The 22,884-nt window shown below is 41.8% G+C and overlaps 1 protein-coding gene across 3 annotated transcripts in view; it reads left to right on the plus strand.

Moving 5' to 3' along the window:
* Positions 1-22,666, plus strand: part of Ubxn8 (UBX domain protein 8) — a 38,463-nt gene extending 15,797 nt beyond the window's left edge. For 2 of the 3 annotated variants that reach the window (XM_004633296.2, XM_023717624.1), the window contains 3 exons: positions 3,031-3,072; positions 7,897-7,971; positions 9,274-9,720. In XM_004633296.2, the coding sequence (XP_004633353.1) occupies positions 3,031-3,072; positions 7,897-7,971; positions 9,274-9,441 (285 nt within the window). In that variant the 3' untranslated portion in view covers positions 9,442-9,720. Of the gene's footprint in view, positions 1-3,030; positions 3,073-7,896; positions 7,972-9,273; positions 9,721-22,288 lie in introns of those variants that run through there. The other variant, XM_023717623.1, reaches the window with a different exon arrangement.
* Positions 22,667-22,884: the final 218 nt, after the last annotated feature.

Below are 22,884 nucleotides of genomic sequence, written 5' to 3' on the forward strand. Positions count from 1 at the left end.
AAGTAGGTGCTTTAGACCACTGAGCCATCTCACCAGCCCCAAGACACAGGGTTTTAAATGTGTTCTGTTTTCACAGCCTTTGCAAGCGTATCCCAGTACTGGCTTGCTTCAGGCTTTTTTCTTTTCTCCCATCCTACTGCAAAGCTTAGGGGCTGACTAGAGATGGGAAGTGTCCCACCAGCCTCTTGTCTAGCGGAGGAGACCCCAGAACTGGATAAGTTTATGGTATTCTCTGTGAAATATTAAGCCCCATGTAAATGTCCAATGCCCAAATGTCCAATGCTTTAATTTTTTTTTTGGGGGGGGGGTCTAATGATGACTTAACACTTTATTTTTTAATGGAAATGCCATTATAGTAAAACAAATAACCAATTCTATATTGAGTATAGAATAAACTGATGAAAGGGAATTTTCTGCTGTTTTTGATCAGCGTGATGAAAATTTGGTGCTTGAAGATATGAGCCAGACATCTTTGGAAACACCAAATAGAGAAGCTGCTAAGAGCCGAAACCTGCCTAATGCTGTCATCAGAGATCTGCCACCTGCTGACCAGTCCCTGCAGAAGGAGGTTGTTGTGTGATGCTGCTTTACTGCGTTGTGTTCATGCTGTCTGTGGTTTGCTGGGGGAAGACACCTTACCACCCGAGAAAGTAGCCATCTTCACTAGACGCACTTGTCTTTTTTCACTTAATATTAGGGTTTTGAACCAAACTTCAGAGGAGAACAACAAGCCAAATTATAATAATTTGAGAGGATAGTTCTTTTTGAGGAAGTAATTTGATTATGTGGAAATGAAAGATATAGTATAAGATAAGGGAAATATTTCCATTGGATAGTTTTTGTTTGTTATTTTTTTTCGTTTTTTGTCTTTTTGAGACAGGGTCTCACTATGTAGTTCAGGCTGGCCTTGAGTTCACTTGTAGTCCAGGCTGGTCTTGAACTTGCAGTGATCCTCCTGCCTCAGCCTTCTGAGTGCTGAGATTACAGGCATGTGCCACCATGCCTGGTTCTCTATTAGGTAGTTTTAAGACATTATTATGCCACGTTTGGCTAATATGTGCCACACAGGTGGAGTATTCCTTTTATGTGGTCTTTTGAAGTAATTTTGTAGTTTTGTAGTATAGAATTTTTCACGTGTGTCATTAGGTTTGCCCTGAAGAACTTTCAGATTTGGGAACATTTCAGATTTCAGATTAGGAGTGCTTTAGCCCGTATGAATTTAAGTATATAATTTTCCTCAGGGAATGGGTTTGCAATTTTGTTGCTTAGAAATAGTGCCCAGGCATATTTCTCCTGGGTTTTTAAATTTATTTATTTTTTGTTTTTTCTCTCAAATCTTAAATTTTCTAATTGGTTCTGATTTGGAGCTATAAAAGATTAAAAATAAAACTATTTTTACTTAGGGAAAGCTGTGAGTCTCTGCAAGTTGACTCTAGTACCATACACAGTTTCCCAGTCTGAGATTCCCTAGCCCCAGAGTAGAACTTGAAGGGAGTAATCAGGTAGTTAAACTTTACTGTCATTTCAAAAGTGAAATGAACTTTATGGACTAATTAAAAATTTGATCTTTTTTGATGTAGTTTGGTCTGGCCTTAAGTATACTGTGTAGCTCAGCGTGATGAAAGGATTATAGGCATGAGCGATTATGCCTGCCAAAAATTTGAAATTCATTCATTCTTTCTTTTAATAACCCTCATGCTGATGGGAAATTCTGGTTGACAGTTGTGTACTCGTGATACCAAGGAAAAGCAGATGGGTTATTTTGTAAATGGAAGTCATGTTTGTTAGAATAGTGTAAGAATGGAGTCTGGTGGCATTAAAAAATAAAAAGAGGGTCCTTGAAAGTGAAGCTCTTAATAAGAATTAATGTTATAAGAGCTAATGGTCTCAACATTTGATTGCATTTTCTTTTCTTTTTTTTCTGTGGTTTATTTATTTGTTTATTTATTTATTTATTTATTGTGTGTGGCCAGCTCAGCCCGCCCGGAGGCGGGGCTGGCTGGCATGTGGTGCTGGGGGATTGAACCGTGGTCTATGTAGGTGCTTTAGACCACCGAGCCATCTCACCAGCCCAAATGGAATAAGGGTTTTTGTTTTTTTTTTCCTCGAATGCCTTCAGGGCACTTTTGGCCAGCGGGAGAGGTTCGAACTCCAGGAACCTGAGGCTGACAGCTTTGTGGAAGTAGCCACTTAAAGGACTGAGCTAGGGCCAGGCCCTCTTTTCTGTGTTTTTGAGACAGGGTCTCAGTATGCCTCTGAAGTGCTGAGATCACAGGTGTGCAACACCATGCGTGGCCAACATTTGATTTCTTAGTAGATTAACAGAAACAGGAAAACACGAGTAAATGACAAAAGCAACCAAAGCAAATGGTTGCTCCCCAGTCCCCTAGGAATGTCAATGAGGAAAAATAAAAAATGGTGTTCACTGAAATGTATATCTATGTATTAAACAATTGTGGGGGGCTGGGGAGATGGCTCAGTAGAATAAGCGCTTGCCTGGCAAGTGCAAGGGCCTGAGTTCAATCCCCGGTTCCACAAAAAAATAAATAAATAAAAAATTGTGGGATCTTACTGAACTTTATTCATGTTAATATTTTTCCTTGTTTCTTTACTTTTACTTTTTGATTGCTTGTTTTGTTTTTTTTGCGGTACTGGGGATTGAATTCAGGACCTTGCACTTGTCAGACAGGTGCTTTCCTTGTTTCTTTAAATACTACATTTTTATGTCTGAGAACATAGATTGGTAGCTGTCACCTCAAATCCTGGTTTTATGATGTATTGTTAGCACAGGGTTGCTTATCTGAAGCTGTTTAGTGAACTCTCATTGCCTTCCCTTGGGCCTTTCCTTTTCGTCCCTGGGTGCTGAGCCAGGGCCTTGCACATGCTAGTCCAGGGTTCCACCACTGAGCTACACCCCCGCCACAGCTCTCGCTTATACTGAAATCCATAAGAGCTTTTCTCATTGCAATTATTTATAAAGGCTTCTTGAACTTGTTTATATTCCTTTCACCAATATTTGTATTCCTTCAGGTTCCTGACTTACCTGAAGAACCTTCTGAAACAGCTGATGCGGTAAGCTTATTTATTTTCAAAAAATTGTATTTTCCATTTTATCTAACATTAAGTAAATATATCTTATCTAAACTTAAGAGAGAAAAAATAGCATGTTCATGTGATTGCATGGTAATTAAGTGTTGCTCTGAATATGGCATAATTTCAGATTGCTCAGCTGAGTCCTATTTTGGAAGCCTTCTGTTGGCTGCATTGTCTTTTAGAGCCCACTCACTGCCTGAGGCAGAGATAGATTTTTTAGAACTTTATGCCAGCAGTGAAGTGTTCATTAAAACAGAACCAAAATAGGCAGAAGCTTCAAATTATTAACTGTTGTTTAGAGATGAAGATGGTGGCTACTTATTTTTTCAGCATGGCTTGCCATTATGGGGGTGGGTGGGACTGACCCCTTCCCACACTGAGCTACCCTCCTCCCGGCTGCTATGTTTTCATCTGTACTGCTTTCCTGCCCGGGCTAGCCTAGTTAGACCCTTGTCAGATGCAGGGGAAACATATCCACAGCCTATTAGTCATTTGGGCAATAAGTCCAAAAGGAGAACTGTTTAGCTTTCTATTTCTCAGAGGTTAGCAACTATTATACTGTACTTCTTAGAAAACTTATTCGAATCAACCTTGAAGGCAGTTGCAAGGGTCTTATATTTTCTGACACATAGTTTAGTACTTTTTTTTTGGTATCAGGAACCGAATTCAGGACCCTGCATTTGCCAGGCAGGCACTGTGCCACTGAGCTATATACCCGACATGGTTTACTACTTTGGATAGCTGAGAAAATCTGTAAATCATCCAAAGATAAAGTGAGCAATATAGATCTGAACTCCTAGGAGAAAAGTTGGTTTTTGTTTGTTTTGAGATATTTTCACTATGCAGTTCAGGTTGGCCTTGAACTCACTTTTTTTTTTTTTTTTGTGGAACCAGGGATCAAACTCTGGACCTTGTACTTGTCAGGCACAGCTTATACTGCTAAACTATCTTCCTGGCCCTTGAATTCACTTTTTAGCCTGGGCTGGCCTTAAGCACACAGTAGTCCTCCTGCCTCAGTTTCCTGTGTGTGGTAATTACAGTTTGCACCAGCACACTTAGATGTTTTTAAACTTCAAATTTCTTGTTATACTGGACAGATCCATGCGTTAAATATGTTGGCCTGATCACCACCTCTCAAGATGCTCTGGTATCCATGGCAACCATTTTATAGCACAAGTAATTAAATATAGCTTCAGGAAACATAATTTTTTAATTTACCCTGGCTTTGAAGCATGTGCTGTTGTTCCTGTGGAACAGCAGTTTATCACCAAAGGTCCACAGATTACAAACCTCAGGCTGTGAGGGAATCTTTTGAAACTGTACGTTTTTCTGGTCATAGGTAGCTTTTTTCTTCAGATTCTCAGGTTAGTGAGCCTGGAAAGGCTAAGAAATATTGGGATATTTTGATTTTAATGGACTGTTCTCAGCAATTAACCACTAGGAAGAATGTATGCAATGTGTTAATTATTGAAACTGTCCTACCAATTTGGTTTGAAACTGTCTCATTGCTGTTTGTTTCTCAATAAAATTATGGAAAAAAAATAGAAAAAAAAATATATATATATAATTAGGGAAATTATTTCACATGTGATCTCTCTTTTACAAGTGCCTCATTTTGTATACAAGGAGAGAGATTATTAACCTTATTTTCTTGGAATTTGGGGTTGTTTCACTTATTACAATGAAAATATACTGTTTTGTCATTTAAAAGAAGACTGAAATGAAAAATCTTTTGAGGAAAAAAAAAATGGACTGTTCTGTGGGCAAGGCATTTTCTCTCTGTGCAGTTACTACTGCATGTTTCCAAGACTTCATTGCAGCAGTCCTTAGTGCCCCATTCACCATCACAAGCCTGGATGACTTCAGATGTCCTCTTCTGTCTTTCAGTGATTCTTCTTTTCTACTCATGGACCTAGAGCTTTTCATTTCTAGTCCCTATGATGAATGCTATCACTATGTATATATAAAATGTACCAATAAAAAAATTCAAGGAAAAAAAAAAGCTACCTAAGTTTTATGATATATAGGTAAAAGAATAGTTTTGCTTTTAAGAATACTGGAAATAATTTCTAGGAAATTCTATTATTATTTTTTGGAACTGGGAATCAAACTCATGACCTTGTGCTTGCCAGGCAGGCTCTGTGCCATGAAGCTACATCCCTGGCATCTGTTGCCTTATTAAAGTGAGATGTACTGTATGGGAGCATTCACAAATAGAGGGACATTTTCATAATTATGCTTTGTTTTTAGGGGAAAAGGACTAACACTCATTTTAAAGGATATCAGAAATAGATGAAGCTTTCACTATCATCTATCTATATCAGTGTTTTTCTCCATATGAAGTAACTGTGACTATAATAAGCACTATCAGAAAATTCCTGTTACTGGAAGCCTGCATGAAAAGGAACAGACTAACAGATGAGGGAAATAAGGACTAATGTGGATTTTTTTTTTTTTTTAATATATTTGATTCAGGGTCTCACTACCTGGCTCAGTGCGGCCAGGGATGGGGCCAGTGCGGCAATTGAATCCTGGTCCCTGTGCTTGCGTAAGCAGGTGCTTAGTCCACTGAGCTATCTTGCTGGCTCTCTAAACATGAATTTTTGATGGTGGAGGGTGGGTTCTGGAAACTAATGCAGTACTTAAGCAGTACACCTGATTTAAGTGGTTAGTATGGTAGTTATCTACAGAATTCTAAAATACGGAGATAGGGCTGGGGAGATAGATCAGTGGCTTAAGTGCCTACCTGGCAAGCGCAAGGTCCTGAGTTGGATCCCTGATTTATTAGATTTTTCAATCTGAGAGGAAATAATCAGAATATAGAACTCATCAAATAGTCCCTACATGTTACTGTTCTGCTTTTATTTTTATTATTTTAATGTATTTAGTATAGAGTCTATAAGGTCTCACTACACAGATCCAACTTGTAGTGATCCTCCTATTTTCAGCCTCCCAAATGCTGGGATTACAGGTCTGCACCACCACGCCCAGTCTCAGTTGCCAGCTCAGTGCGCCTCAAGGGCAGGGCCGGCACAGCAGGCAGGGAATGGAATGGTGGTCCCCAAGTCTGCCTAAGCAGGCACTTTAATCAGCTGAGCTACCTGGCTGGCCCTTGTTCTGCTTTTAAAGACCGTAACTTTACATTTTAATTTGAAAATAATTGTGTAAATTGTCATGTTATAATATTACTACAGCAAGTATTTTCATTATTGGGATGCTGCCTTAAATTTTAATTTTAAATTTCACTTAACAGTCTGCATTTGGGACACTGATTGGTTGGGGGGTTGTTGTTGGCTTTTCTTTTGTTGGCTTTCTGTTCTTTTGAGACAGGGTCTTACTATGTAGATCAGGCTGACCTATCTATATATAGGTCTATTATAGGCCTGGCTGGTCGTCCTCCTGACTCAGCCTCTCAAGTGCTGAGATTACAGGCGTGCGCCAACACATTTGCTTAGAACATAGATTTTTTTTTTCCAGTATGAATTACAACTCCCACATTTTAGCTGTTTGTCAGCCTACTATATTGTCAGTAGTAGTAGGAGTTTTACAGCCAGCCTTCCTAGTAATAGAGTAATTACTGAATTTCAATTCTCTCAAATATTTGTCATAATGAAAAATATTCACTAAATTTTAATCTTAGTTTCTCATAAGGCAATTGGCTTTAATTTTCTTGTCAGATTATTACAGTTTAAACAAAACTTTAATGTAAAAATTTTGTTTCTTCAGCCAAACTTGGTTTTTAAAAATATGATTCAGTTATTTTGTTTTATTACAGAATTTTTTCCTTAATAGAGATCATGTGTTCAGCTTTTCCCTGATTTTTGAAAAAAAATTTATTAGTACATGTTTGCAGTATAATGATTACATTTATTATGGAGAGAACATTATACTGATCTGGATGTAAATCAGATATCTAAGCTACTTAAGTGGAAGTTTTTGTATGTGTGAAGCTGGGATTGGACTCAGCATCCCTAGTGGCAGGCCAGTACTCTACCACTGAGCACCCCGCTGGCGTGGATGCATTTGACTTTCCTGGGGGAGGCGCTGCTCTTAAACCCCACAGATACACAGCATGATGCCCAGTAGCTCCCAGGATGGTTGATGGTGTTAGACCTAAGAAAGGGTTTCTTGTCAGGTGTACAATGCATTTCAGGATAAATGCATTGTCCATATATATATATATATATATATGTATATTTATATAAAATTGTCTTGATATAGTAGCAGTTTGCAAGCTCTTTTTAGCTTGTTTTTTCTGTTCGTTTGGTTTTTGCTTTTAAATCAGCCAGAGGTGCTGCGAGGCACAGTGTTTCCTGAGCTCCGTCACCTAAGACCAACTCTGGCTGTGTCTTTGCTTGGAAAGACAGAGATGCTAGGCAGCCTGCTACAGCAGAGAGCTGGGTGGCTATGGCTTTCTTTACAATCTAGTGTTCTTCTTGTCTGCAGAATGTGAGGTGGCACTAGGTCCCCTTGGTGTGGTGGGTCACTTTTAAGGCCAGCTGCAATCTGGATAGTGTGCGGGCTGAAAGATGCATGTAGTCTCTGGAGTCCTCTTTGGAAGCCTGTTTCTGACCTCAGTAAGATGATGTTTGTTTTTAATTATTTTCAGTTATTTCTGTGTTTAAGGTGAACGTCATCTGAAAATGATGTTGTTCTATTAGTCTCAGAGCTAAATTCCTACAAATCTCCAAGTGAGCTTTTATGATTACAGATGTCTCCTAGGAGTAGTAATGAATATAAAGAATGGTGAATTGAGTTTTTGGTTTGGATTAGAATTCTGATCTGAGCATTTTATTTCCTCAGGTAGTTACTGTGGCTCTGCGATGTCCAAATGGGAGAATCCTGAGGAGAAGGTTTCTTAAGTCTTGTAGTTCACAGGTAAGTGAGAGAATTTGTATTTTGAGGTGGTGTTTTTTTTTAATTTATTTTTTTTTATTACTGAAGATCAAACTAAGGCCTTTTGTATGAAGCTACATTCACAGCACCCCCCCCCCTTTAAGTACAGGGTCTACAGGGTTGTACTACGTAGATCAGACTCATAGTGATCAGCCTGTGTTTAGCCTTCCAAGAGCTGGGATTATAGGTGCACCACCATGCCCAGTCTCAATCACTGGCTCAGTGCGACCCTGGGGCACGGCCGGCATGGCACGCCAGGAATAGAACTCCAGCTGCTGCATTCTGCCTAAGCAGGCGCTTTAGTCCGTGGAGCTATCTGGCTGACCTTACAGCCCTTTTTATATTATTAGTATTTTTAAAAATTTTGCAACAGGGTCTCACTAAGTCACCCAGGCTGGGCTCTAAACTTGCATTTCTCTTGCTGTAGCCTCTCAGAGTAGGAGTCACAGGTGTGTGATCAAAGGTTGTCTTACACAGGTTTGGGAAAGTAGACAGAGTCAGCTTTTGAGTTGCCTTCAAAGTTTGCTAAGTTCTTCACTTTAGTGTAATTATTTCCCCTCCTCCCTCTCTCCTCTGCTTTTTTTTTGTTTTTTTTTTGTTTTTTTTTGTTTTTTACAGTACTAGAAATTGAACATAAGGCCTTACACATTCTGGATCTCATACCTCAATTTGAAATAGGGTCTTGCTCAGTTGACCGGGCTGGCCTGATCTTGTGTCCCTCCTTCTCCTGGACTAGCTAGGATTACACCATACTCATCTTTACCACCTGTGTGTCTATTGGCATTCTCGTCTTCTGAGCTCTGCCCAGAATCTCCCATAAAGCTCAGTTGACGGCATTCTAGGCCTGCTTCAGCTGCCATCTCCAAACCTTTGCAAACGCCTTCCATGGACTCATTCCAGAGGCTCCTGAATCATGTGGTGAGGTAGTATCACAGCAACAATCCCATTTCTCCAATACTGAATTCTGTCTGTCGCTTGTCGCTGAAACACAATACCCCATACCCACAAATAAAAGGAGGGGAAGTTTGTAGAGGCTTGAGCCTATAGTTGGCTAAGGCAGGACAGCACGGCACAGAGGCATGGCAGAGGAGAGCCGCTCATAGCATGGGACACAGAATGTAGAGAACGTTGTTTTCCTTTAAAGTCTAGATGAAGTTTCTTCAAAAGATGGAAAGTTCCGTCTCATTACTCCTAGGCCATTTCACAGTGTAAAAGTTATTACAGTGATCCAAAGGAACACAAGTGTATATGGCATTTGGTGACAGTGAGCTTTTTATCTTCTAGGTCTTGTTTGCCTGGATGATGAAAACTGGGTACCACACATCTCTGTACAGCCTTTTTACTTCCTTTCCCAGAAGACTTCTAGAAGTGGAGGGAGGCTGGTCACTGGCTGATATAGGAATAACTATGGATACTCTGCTCACTGTGGGAGAGAAAGAACACAGCAACTAGTAGAGATGAGAACTACCTGTTCTAAATAAAATTGGTTACATTATGATTTAACTGTTCAATAATAGATTCATGTTAAAATCATACTGTACCTTAAGCATAAGACAGTAGACATTTTAAATGATATACATAAGAATATATTAATGTAAAGAATTTTAAAGGATTCTTCTATGAAGGTAAATTTTGGGATGTGTCATCTTATACCAAATAGGAATGGGGTAACAAATGTATACAAAAAGGCACTCAATTTATATTTCTTCCCAACTGTCATGCTTTTTTTTTTTTTGCTTTTTGAGACAGGGTATCATTGTGCAGTTCAGGCTGGTCTTGAGCTTACTTTGTAGCCCAGGCTGGTCTCAAATGTGCAATGGCTCTCCTGCTTCAGTCTCCTGTGTGCTGGGATTATAGGTGTGCACCACCACACCGGGCCCCCAACTGCCATTTCTCTGTATGTTAAAAAAACAGAGTCATAGGGCTTTGGTTTCTGTTTCTTTGATGCTACTTAACTACGCAGTGACTATTTTTCAATTCTTTCAAACCTTTCAAAATAATGTCAAGTAGGAATCTTTTTTTTTTTTTTTTCAGAACCAAGAATTAGAACTCAGGCCCTTATGCTTGCCAGGAAAGCACTTATTCCACTGAGCCACCTCCCCAGCCCAGGAATCTTTATTCTACAATATTTTTAGAAATTAAACGCTGAAGTTCCTTAAGGCTTTTTTTTTTTTTTTTTTTGCAGAACTAGGGATTGTACTCAGACCCTTGGCTTGCCAGGCAAGCACTTTTTCTTTCTTTCTTTCTTTTTTTTTCTCGGAACCGGGGGTTGAACTCAGGCCCTTATATTTGCCAGGGAAGCGCTTATTCTACTGAGCCATCTCCCCGGCCCCCTGCAAGCACTTATTCTACTGAGCTATTTACCCAGCCCTTTCCTTAAGGCTTTAAAATTAACACTGACGTGTTTTGAGACTTTACTGTTCTTTTGAAGGGTACATACTACTGTTTATTTATCTGCAGTGTCGGCAGTGCATATGATTTTTACCTTGTATTAATTGCAATATTTATAAAATTTCAGGTGGAAAACTATGAAAACATTAAAACATTGAATTTTTTAGCGTATCTCAGCATTTCCTTTTTATGCTCATGAACCTTGTCTCAGTTACTTTTTATTCCTTGCTGGGACAAATATCCCACACTCAAAATGAAGGAAGGAAAGGTTTATTTAGCTCACAGTTAGTGGAGGTTTTAGTCCATACTCTGCTGACTTTAAGGCAAATGACAACAGTTTATGGCGGCAGAAAACAACGAAGAGCAGAGGAGCAGCAGCTGCAGCGTCTGCGAAGCCTCTCTTTTACACTGACTGCGAAGACTGGAGCTCCTCTGAGAAAGCGGGCAGTGGCTGCTGTGAAGATCCGAACTCCTCCAAGGAAGTGGCAGAGAAGCTGTCTTCAACCCCTTTATATGTCCTTTTTGTGCTGAGTCACTCTAGGGTGGCAGTCCCTGCCCTAGGGTGGGCCCCCTCACACCCCAGGGCATCAAATCACCAAACTGATCCAGCCAAGCTTCCCACATCTCAAGTTGACACAACGTATCAACCACCACAAACCTATTAATAGTACACTCATGAACTATAATTACCATGTTGAAACCTTGTATAAAAGGCTATGAACTTTGTCATTCATTTCCCATGTTCACCTCATTCCTTTTGGCTAACCTGACTCTGATTATAAAAAATTTCAAAACCTTGTAAGTAAAAAAATAAAACACCTTCCATAATCCTATACCCAGAAATAAGCATTTCTAGCATGGAGACTGTAATTCAGGCCAACAAGCTTAAGTACAACTTCATGAGAACATTTAGTACCACCTGGATAGGACGCTTCCAGGGGATCCTCATGCATCATGATTCGAGATTATAAATGCTTTGGGCAGCTGGGGTTTGAGTGTATTTGTAATGCAGCAATATGTTACATAAGGATTTGGGTACTGATCAGTGAGGTGTTACCATAACAAAATTCTAAAATGTTGCAGTGACTTTAGGGGCAGGACTAGGCTTTGAGGGGTATTAGTGGACGCCTGAAGTTTTGTTTTGTGAAACAAAACAACCTGATAAAGCTGCCAGGGGAGAGTTGGAAGAAGTTCAGAAAAACCAACCAGCACTGGAAAGTGGAAAATGCAGCTAATGAATTAACTGGTTTAGCTAAAAATACATTTGCAGTCAGAGCAGTGAAAGGGCCACTTTCTTCTTGGTGCTTACAGTAAAATAAGAGAAATGAGCTAAAGAAAGGATCGTTAAAAAACAACTGGGCAAAAACAAAAAAAAACAACTGGGCTCGGGCTGGGGAGATGGCTCAGTAGGATAAGCGCTTGACTGGCAAATGCAAGGATCTGAGTTCAATCCCCGGTTCCGCCAAAAAAAACAAAAACAAAAACAACTGGGCTTGGGCTGGGGAGATGGCTCAGTAGAATAAGTGCTTGCCTAGCAAGGGCAAGGGCCTGAGTTCAATCCCCAGTTCCGGAAAAAAAAAACAAAAAAACAAAAAAACAACTGGGCTCACCTAGAAGAAGCCAGCTTCTCCATTTAACAAATAATGTTAACATTAAATGGCTTCAGAGCAGAGATCAAACCCAGGGCATGCTTGGGCAAACATCAGTTAAAACTAAGTAAAGGTCTGCCTATAAAATCCTGGTTTAGGGCTGGGGAGATGGCTCAGTGGAATAAGCGCTCCTTGGCAAGCGCAAGGGGGCCTGAGTTCAATCCCTGGTTTCCCCCCCCCAAAAAAAAAAAAAAAAAAATCCTGGTCTAGGCCTGAGAAGTAGAAATGGTAATGCCATAGAATAAAATTTACAGAAAACTCAAAGTTTTAAAAACAATTACATTACCTGCTGTGTGTGATGGCCCCCAAAAGTAAGGCCAGGTACTAGGGACTGCTGAGGCAGGGTCACTATAGCCCAGGAGTTCAGGGCCAGACTGGGCAGCAAGATCTTGTTTCTAAAAGTAAGAAAATAATCACATCAGTAGCAACGTGGTCAATCTAAACTCCTTCAGGAAAAAAAGCCTTTTTGATTCCCAAAATCCTACTGGCAAGAAATGAAGTGAGAAAAATGTTTTGCTATAAAGTTGTGTTACTTTTCATATAAAATGATTACAAAGGTGAAACCAAGCTTTCCAGGACAAAGTCAAGAGTCAGAGTCATTTCCTGGCAGGAGTAGGACTGAGTCCTTCTAACACTTGCCTAATGATTTTAGGATCACTTGTGGTTCAGTAACTTGTGCATGACTTTCATTTTCAACAACTTTTTATGTATTTAGTACAAGGTCTCACTACACAGATCAGACTCATAGTGATGCTCCTGTTTTTCAGCCTTGAAAGTGCTGGGATTACAGATGCGCGTCACCACACCCAGTCTCAGTTGCAGGCTCAGCATGCCGCGGTGTTGGGGTCGGCAGGGCAGGCCAGGGATCAAACCTCCAGCCCCTGCGTATGCCTAAGCAGGTGCTTTAATCCACTGAGCTATCTGGCCTTCATTTTCGTTTTGAGTTTTTTTTTTTTTTTGTTTTTTTGTTCCTTTTGGGGGAACCGGGGATTGAACTCAGGTCCTTGCGCTTGCCAGGGAAGCACTTATTCCACTGAGCCATCTCCCTGGCCCTCATTTTCAACAACTTTGAGCCCAAATATCCCTTGGAATTTCCTATCGGTCCCACAATGGTAAGCTGGATATGGGGAGTGGCCCTAACTAGTCCTGTTAGGCCTGTGGTTCAGAACTTGTATTTGTGAGCTGTGCCTGGGGCTGGGGGTGTAGCTCAGTGGTGGACATCTTACCTAGTATATGCCAGGTCCTGGGTTCAATCCTAGGCACTGGGGGAGAGGGAAAATCGTACCTAGGAGTCTCTCATCTGTCCCTAGACTTAGATAATAAAATTTGGAAGGGGCCGGGGAGATGGCTCAGTGGAATAAGTGCTTCCCTTGCAAGTGCAAGGACCTGAGTTCAATCCCCGGTTCCACCAAAAATAAATAAATAAATAAAAAATAAAATCTGGGACTTCTGGGCTCATAATGTACTGGCATGAGGCTTCTGTACCCTTGGGAGGAAGGAAATCCCTGGGGGTCAGCGGGCAGACAGGGAGCCGCATGCAAGGCAGCACTGAGCTTGCTCCTGGCATTCACTTTGTGCTGTCCCTTCCTACCATGCATCAGGGTGGACATCTGTGATCAGAACTAGTAAGAAGTAATGGTACATCCCTTCAGTGATTACAAAGGACTGCGCTTCTACCCTGCTTGTCCCTTTGTCTCTGATCCCTTGTTCTGGTGGAAACCATGCCCTTAGCCATCCAGTGGAGGGATCCCAAACCCAGAACCAAAACAAGAGGAACACATTTGCTAGAACCATCAGACTAGAACTTTAAAGCTTTATCCAAGAGGCCTATGTTATAGACAGCGAAATTAGAAATTGACAGGCAGTCAAAGAGGGATGGGGCCTCTAAGGGAGTCAATGCAGAAGATGAGACACACCAAGCTTGTGGCTGAAGGCCAATCTGAAGAGAGCCACGCAATGGAGCTGGTGAGATGGCTCAGTGGTCTAAGGCACCTACTTAGAACAAGCTTAGCAAAGCAGAGGGCCCGCGGTTCAATCCCCCAGCACCACATGCCAGCCAGCCCTGCCCCCTGGTGGGCTGAGCTGGCCACACACACACACACACACACACACACACATAAATAAAATTAAAAAGAAAAAAAAAGAGAGCCACGCAGGCCTCATGATGGAGACTCAATATCCAGTTTTTTAAACTGGATAAGCCTCCCTAGACATAAAGAACAGCTGGAGATTATACTGCAGTTAGCACCACCTGGTCGAGCAAGCCTAGCCATGCATCAGACACCTAGGGGGGTGGCCAGACCATCTGAACCCATATTCCCGTCCCTTTCCAGGAATGCCTTTGTTCTGAGATGATATAATGAGCTAAAGTTAACGATGTTCTCCAGATACCCTTGCTACATGCCTTGTTCTCCTAGTGGATCAACAGTAACTAAGCTACTACACTTTCGATTCTGTAGGCTGATCGTAGTTCAGCCCACATTTCGGTTTTGCTGTACAGAATACCTCCAACAAGGAGTCTCACTGGCCACCAACTCAGGACCTTTCTTGGAAATCCAGCAGCTGTTCTTTCCAATAAAACAACCTCCTCTTAGGTTTACAACTGTTGTGAGACCACAAATTTGCACATCTGACAGTTGACAGGTTAAATGTTTCCCTGTCACACCTAAGGGTGCACTGAGTTAATCCTCTAGCCCGTAGCATAGCTTCAGACAGTGGGCCTGGCTGACATCTTCCTTGTTGCTACTGTTTGAGATAGGGTCTTACTGTATGGCTTCAGCCAGCCTGGAACACATAGCTCACCTGCTTCAGCCTTTGCTGTATCCAGTGCTACTCTTGAAATTCCCAGTGGGGAGGACGGTGGAGCATGAACCAACCAAGACAAATCAGAACACACAAAGCTGAGGACAGGCCGTTCCTTCTGCTGGTGGGAGAAAAGAACTGCCTACGGCCTGCAGTGCATGCCTTTATACAGGCAGCAGGTTGATGTCAAGTGAAACTGCTCTACTTAATTCCCTCACCTGGCTCACCTTGGGCACCTCATGTTCTCGAGGCTGGCCTTGCTCTAGCCCTGCCCATAGGATTGATCTCCTGCTCAGCTGCTATCCATAAACCTCTTGAGAGATGGGATTACAAGTGTACACCCCCATGCTGGGCTCTGGCTGACAGCAACCTCATAGAGGAAGCCAGCTCAGCCGTGTCTGTATTCCTGGCCCACAGCAACTGTGCAAAATGAAGGCTATTTTTAGTCACTGAGTTTTGGGGGAATTTGTTATGTGGCACTAGCTAATTAGTACAGAAAATACTCAGGAGTTTTCCCCAAACGATATAAAGTGACCTTAGGAATGACTTCTACTTGTCAAGATAGATGCTTTTAGCTTTTCTATGTACTCCTAATCAGGGAGACCTCTCCTTTCAAAGATTCAGTAAGCTTCTATTATTCTTTGAAAATACTCAAAGGCAACTGGAAATGCAAAAGAAAAAGGTTGGACATTTCTAAACTCACTTGTTTTTGATCAGAGACTCACAGGCTCTAGTTTCAGTCATATACATACATTTCCAAGAAAAATCTCATTATTTTAACAGGACCAATTTTAATACTTAAGTAGTTCCTAAACTTTGTGGAATAAAGTCTCCCTCCACATCACCAGTTTCTAAAGCAAAAACCACTAGAACCATTTGGCATGACAATGCAGATACTTTTAAAGAAAAAACTAAGTTGCATGTTAAAAATAATGTAAATAGGGGCCTGGGAGATGGCTCAGTGGAATAAGCGCTTCCCTGGCAAGCGCAAGGGCCTGAGTTCAATCCCCGGTTCCGGAAAAAAAAAAAAAAAAATTAAATAATGGCCGGCAGAATAGCTCAATGGACTAAGCGCTTGCTCCACAAAGCACAGGGGCCATGGCCAGGGTTCGATCCCTGGTGCCGGTTGCTGCGCCAGCCCTGCCCTCGGGCTCGCTGAGCTGGCAATGGAGTCCAGGCGCCGTGGTGCATGGGGAAGCAGAAACCAGGAGGATTGCTACAACCTACGTAGTGAGACCCTGTAAAGCCCAAATAATTTTAAGATCACATATAGAAATAGATAAAATGTGTTTCAATTAAAAGGACCCACTCACTGGTTTACGGCCCTAGAGCTTGAGAAATCCATGTTCCTAAAACAAAGAGGACATAAGAAAACCTTGGAAAACAACTAAAACAACTGAGTCAGCCAAGAAGTTGCCCTTGGCCCTCCCCTTGTTTAAACTCTTGCAAGAGACATATATTCCCAAGCCCAAGGCCTCACTATTGAAAGCCACAGGGGCTGGTGAGATGGCTCAGTGGTCTAAAGCACCTACTTAGAACAAGCTTAGCAAAACACCCGGACCATGGTTCAATCCCCCAGCACCACATGCCAGCCAGCCCCACCCCCAGGTGGGCTGAGCTGGACACACACACAAAAATAAATAAATAAATAAAATAAATTAAAAAAAAAAAAAAAAAGAAAGCCATAACTACAGGATGTCCCAGGTCACAATGCCTCGATTTCTTAAAAATGTTCCCGGAACATGACAACCACAAGGTTAGACCCCTCAGCTACCCCCAGACTTACTCCATTTGGTCATCCAGTATTGTAACTCACCAATTATTGTAAAGGGCAACCTACACTAACCAATGCGATTTGCTTCTGTAACTTGCTTGCTCCCCCCTCCCATTTTGTGGTTTTTGCCTTTAAAAAACTATGCCTGCTACACTGAAGGCGTGCTCTGCTACTGCGTGTGCAGACTGCCCTACGTATAGGTAGATAATAAAACTTCCCCTTTGTGATTTGCATGAGAGACTGACTCTTGGGGTCTTCCTTTGCGGTGACTCGACCCTTACAACCCTGCACACACACACACACACACACACACACACACAGACACACACAAAACCTCAACAGCTTTTGAGCTGTTGATTTAATAAATAACAATAATTTAAATAGATTCTATTTATTTATTTGGTACAAGGTCTTGCTATGCAGTTGGGACTCTTAGTGATCCTCCTGTCTCAGTCCCTCCAGCATTGAGATTACAGGTGTATACCACCATGGCTGGCCACACCTGATTTTGGTGGCATGGTATGCCCATGGTCCTGGGGTGGCACAGCATGCGGTACCAGGGATTGAAACCAGGTCCTTTTGCTAGCCAGGCATCACTTAGACCGCTGAGCTATCTCTCTAGCCTAAACAGATTCTTAATTGCTTCCTTGGTTACAAAAGCAGTATTCTACTATTCAGGAAAGAATGTATTGACTTTTCACTTTTTTGAATGATCATTAGCATCTTGGACCAGATGAAAACTGTTGAAATATTTAAAAAAAAATCTATTTGGTTGTCACAGGGTCTCACTAGGCAGCTCGGACTCATAGTGATCCTCCTGTTTTCAGCCTCCCCCACGCTGGTATTACAGGTGTAAGCCACTATGCCCAGATTTTGTGGCTGGCTCAGCCTGCCCTGGGGTGGGGCTGGCATGGCATGTGGTACTGGGGATCAAACCGAGGTCCCTGCACTTGCCTAAGCAGGTTGTTTAGCTTACTGAGCTATCTCACTGGCCCCAGAACCTACTGACTCAAATTTTTAGATGCCTTCTCTCTCCCTACATGTGTGTATGCACATTTGTTTTAAACTGTAGCCTCTTGCAATGAGCTGGAAAAATTGGAAACATGATTAATGAATTAAATTTTTACAGTATGATGAGGAAGTTGGGAGGATGAAGAGGGGAAGGGAAGAGACATCTCTAAAGATACACATCACAGTATGCTGGGAACTGGCTAAAATATGCTTCAAAATAATTTAGGGAGAGCCAGCACACCTGTAATCCCAGCACTCAGGAGGCTGAGGCAGGAATATCGTTGCATGTTCAAGATCAGCCCGGGCTACAAAGTGAGCACAAAGCTAGTCTGAACTGCAGAGCAAAACTTTGTCTCAAAAAGACAAAAACAAGCCTAGGAGACAGCACAATGGCATAAACGCCCAGCAAGTGCAAGGTGTGGAGTTCAATCTCTGGTTAAAAAAAAAAAAAAAAAAAAAAGGGAGAATAATATCAAAGCTAAGTGATAAATACATGGGCATACTATATTCCAGTTGTGTAAAAGTTTCCATGGTTAAATGTTAAGGTCATCAACAGAAGGTCTTGCTAAATTGCCCAGGCAAGACTCTTAAACCTATTTCAATTTAGCCTGGTTATTACGTTTTGTTTGGTTTTTTTTGGACTTTTTTTGAGACAGGGTCTCGTTATGCAGTTCAGGTTAGACTAGCCTTGAGCTCACTTTGTAGCCCAGGCTGGTCTTGAACTCACAATGATCCTCATGCCTCAGTCTCCCAAGTGCTTCGAATACAGCCATGCATCACCACACCTGGCTGCTACTCTTTAATATCCTTCAGTGAAACATTGAAACTGAAAATGTAAAATGCCTACATATTAAGTAGATTACACAATATGATACCAGAAATTCAGCCCCATCTTGGGCAACTGAGAGACTTAACCTGACCCTGTCTCAAAATATAAAAATAATTTTAAAGGGTGTGGAGAATGTGGTGTGATGATGCCCCACATCCCAGCACTAGAAAGGCTGAGACAGTTGGATCACAAATTCAAACCCAACCTGGATAACTCAGCAAGCCCTATCTCAGAAAGAAAAGAAGAAAAAAAAAATGCTTTGGAGTATTTTCAAAACAGTATGTAATGAAAATGGTCAGAAGTACCCTGTAGTTAGAGAGAGACACCCCAAAGAAATCCAGCCTTGGAACAGACTAATTAGATGGTTAATGGTAGCTGCAGGGCAGCCACACAAAAGTTCCATTTTTCCTGATCCTCCTTGAGCTCATTTTTGTTGTTTTTGGTCCCGGAAATTAAGCAAGCTCACAACTTTGTGCTTCCCTGGCAGGTGCTTTAGCCACTCAGCTGTCTCCCCAGCCCTTGTGATTCTTCTGTGTAACTACCAAAGACCAGCACCTAACTCCATCTTCCTTTCTCAGAACTTCGGCAAATACGTACTGCTGCTGGGAGAAGAGGAGATGCAAAGATTCTCTGCCTTAGAAAGGGTGGAAAAAACCAATCTGGGGCTGAAAACTCAAGCTCTAATCAGTTGGAGACAAGGCAAGCAGCCCTAGATGGGAGGCCAGGAATGTTGAGGAAATCTCTCCTTGGAAATCAAAGCACCAAGGACTAGCCTAAGATCGTGGCTGAATATGAACAGCAAAGAATTACACAGGCTCCTACTGAGTGATGGGTAGCAGCTGTGGATGCTCCTGGGGAAACCAGGGAAGGGATGAGAGCAGAAAGACCCTCTTTTACACAGGTACGTGTGGGCAGCTTGAAGCTGAAGGAAGTCAAAGCACCTGAGAACAACCTAGCACCTCAACCTCTGCCCTCTGCACACAGGAGCCACTTGAGGTCATGGGCTCTGACTCTGGATAATGACAAAACTTTATACTCACTAAACAGTTGTCTTTCACAAACCAATACTTTATTGTGAGGAGTTAAACCTCCAAAGGTTTCTTGGATGCTAGACAAACTACACTCCCAGCCCCTTTATTTTTGGAACTGATGATTGAACCCAGGAGCACTCTACCACCAAGGTTCATTATATCCCAGGCCAGCTGTTTTTTCTTCTAATTTTGAAGTAGGCTCTTGTTAATCCCAAGAGGGATTTGAACTTGTCTCTTGCTTCATCTTCCCTCAGTTGGGATTAGATATGTATCTCCACACCCAGCAAAAACAGCAACAAATCTCTCTCCAAAATTTAAAAACACAAAAGCTGCAGCAGTTCATCAGGAGACTAGCACTACAAAAAATTTAAGTCCTTTATAGCAGGAAATTATGCCCAGTGGAAATATTTATTTATACAAAGAATACTGCAAATAGGATATATTTTACACAAATACATGAAAAGCTTAAGTTACTTTAAAGATAATCTTTCGGGGCTGAAGGACGTAGCTCAGTGGTAGAGCACTTCCCTAATAAGCTTGAGGCCTTGGGTGCAGGTCTCCACAGTACACGCTCATGAAAAGATAAATCTGTGTGAACAAAAGTAATATTCCATGAAGCTTATAATACATGTACAACAAAAACATATGACTACAAAAGCATGAAGTTGGGAAGTATACCATTGTAAGGATCTTATGCCATATGTGGAAAGGTATATAATATCACTATGTTGTTAAAAATGTGAATCATAAATTCTAAAGAACTACTAAAGTAACAAAGTTATACCTAGGGCCGGCCAAATAGCTCAGTGGACTAAAGCACCTGCTTGCTTAGACAGGCACAGGGACGGGGGCTCAATCCCTGGCCTGCCATGCTGGCCCCGATCCTGGGGCTTGCTGAGACAGTGATTGAGATTGGGCGTGGTGGCGCATGCCTGTAATCCCAGCACTTGGGAGGCTGAAAACAGGAGGATCACTATGAGTCCAATCTACATAGTGAGACTCTGCAGACCCTGTACTAAAATACATTTTGAAAAAAGTTATACCTAACCTGCCATGAGATAAACAGAATAAAAACGATTGAATTAACCCAAATTTCAGAAAAACAGAAATGGATATAAGACATAAAAATGACACATTAAAATCTAACTATACCAATAATCACAGTAATATAAATAATCTACATATCCTGAGATAAAAGCAAAGACTGTTAGGTCAGGTGCAGTGGTATGCACCTACAGTTTAACTACTTGGGAGGCCAAAGCAAGGAAGCTCACTTGACTTCCAGGTGTTTTAAGACCAGACCAACCTGGCCAACACAGAGATCTACCAAAACACAAACAAAATTATTATTTTTGTCTTTTTGAGACAGAATCTCATTATGCAGTTCAGGCTGACCTTGAGCTCACTTTGTATTCCAGGATGGTCTCAAACTCACAAGATCCTCCTGCCTCAGCCTCCAAAATGCTGGGATTATAGGGGTATACCACCAGGCCCTGCTCACTGGAGACTTTTGGTGGACATTTTTAGATCTATACTGTTTCCTACGGGAAGCACATAGCTCAATTTAAAAAATTTAACTTTATGGCCAGGCATGGTGGCATGCAGTAATCCCAGAACTAGGGAGGCTGAGGCAGGAGGATCTTGTGAATTTGCGACTGGCCTGGAATACAAAGTGAGCTCAAGGCCAGGCTGAACTGCATAGTGACATCCTGTCTCAAAAGAGACAAAAAAGAAGTCTCTTGCGTATGTAAGGTGACTGGATCATAGGTCGTGCTCTATCAGTGTATCATCGAGTTCAGTAGGTAAATAAATGTGCTGTTTGGAGGTGAGGTACTGAGGGAATATTCTAAGTAGTACTTTGTTTTTTGAGGGAGGGTCTTGCTATGTAATTCAGGCTGGCCTTGAACTCTTGGCAATCCTGCCTGAGCCTCCCGAGTTCTGGAATTCCTTTTTTGGTACTGGGACTCAAACTCAGAACCATGTGCTTGACAGGCAGGCATTTGTGCCACTGAGCACACCCCAGCGCCAAGTGCTGGGATTTCAGGTATGTACCACACCCAGCTTGGAGAGCATGCCTGTCCGCAGCTCCTCTCCTCCCTGCAGCTGCTGTATGCCAGGTCCTCACACCATGCTGTTTCTGCCTTGCAGCTGGCAATTTTAGACTGAACATGCTGGAAACTGAGTCTAGTAAGCCTCTTCTAAGTTACAGTGTGAGTACTGTGTCCTAGTAATGTGACTGACACACAGCAGTAAGGGATAAGTATCTCCACCATTACCCCCAAACTAATAGGAAACACCAGTCATCCTAGCCAAAGCCGTATGAACCATGTAAGAAGTCAAAGACTGAAGAATGCGACGGGGTGTACAACTCAGTGGGTGGTAGTGCTGGCCTGCACACAGGGTTTACTGCTCTTAATTTTTCTCTTATATAAAACCCATAAGCATTAAGACAACTTAGCCTTTTGTAATAAAGACAGCCTTTCCTTTAGTTTCCAATACCTTGTTCGTTTCCATCTGAACTCATCCACATGACCTTTATTGGCTTTATTTTTCCTAACATTGCCACTCAAGTAATCTCTAAATTCTAGGTTTCCCTACAGTTCTTCTGAGCTCTTATCAGATTACAGCTTAATGCTGATTTTCTTGAGCCTTTTCTAGGCTCAAGACATGTCTAGCCTGTTACCCAGTTCAAAAGCATTTTCACATCATTAAGTGTTACAGAAACCCCACTTTCAGGAATAGTTTTGTCTGTGCTGTTACTATAACAGAGTACCAGAGCCAAGGTAACTCATAAAAAACCTATCTTCCACAGTTCTGGAGGTCAGAAAAACCCAAGAAACTGTGACAGGCATCTGGTGAGGCCTGCTGTCTGCATCATCTCTGAAGGCTGAAGAGGAAGAGAGCTTGAAAAAGCAAGACTACTCATAAACATGAAAACAAACCTCTTCTGAAACAACGGTACAACCTATGCATCAGGGCAACTTCCACATCTCACCTCCTAAAAGTTCTACCACTCAACAGCTAATCTGGGACTTGCTCCCAATACATGAATATGGGGGTATGTATCAAAACTATAGCAAACACTATATTTTGGTAGGTACATATGGGTTTAGAAATGAGTTAACTCAGTTTTACATGTATTGATACTCTCCTTAAATTTTTTCCAGTGTACTTAATATTACATATATGGAGATTTTTTTTTTTAAATTTATATGTGTGTGTGTGTGTGTGTGGTCAGCTCAGCCCACCAGGGGGTGGGGCTGGCTGGCTTGTGGTGCTGGGGGATTGAACCGTGGTCCCTCTGATTTGCTAAGCTTGTTCTAAGTAGGTACTTTAGACCACTTTAGCCATCTCACCAGCCCCTGGAGATTTCTTTTGCTGCTTAGTATCTTTTTGGTCTTTTAATAC

Source organism: Octodon degus, unplaced genomic scaffold, assembly GCF_000260255.1.
Source record: "Octodon degus isolate 3935 unplaced genomic scaffold, OctDeg1.0 scaffold00053, whole genome shotgun sequence".
NCBI classification, from domain to species: domain Eukaryota; kingdom Metazoa; phylum Chordata; class Mammalia; order Rodentia; family Octodontidae; genus Octodon; species Octodon degus.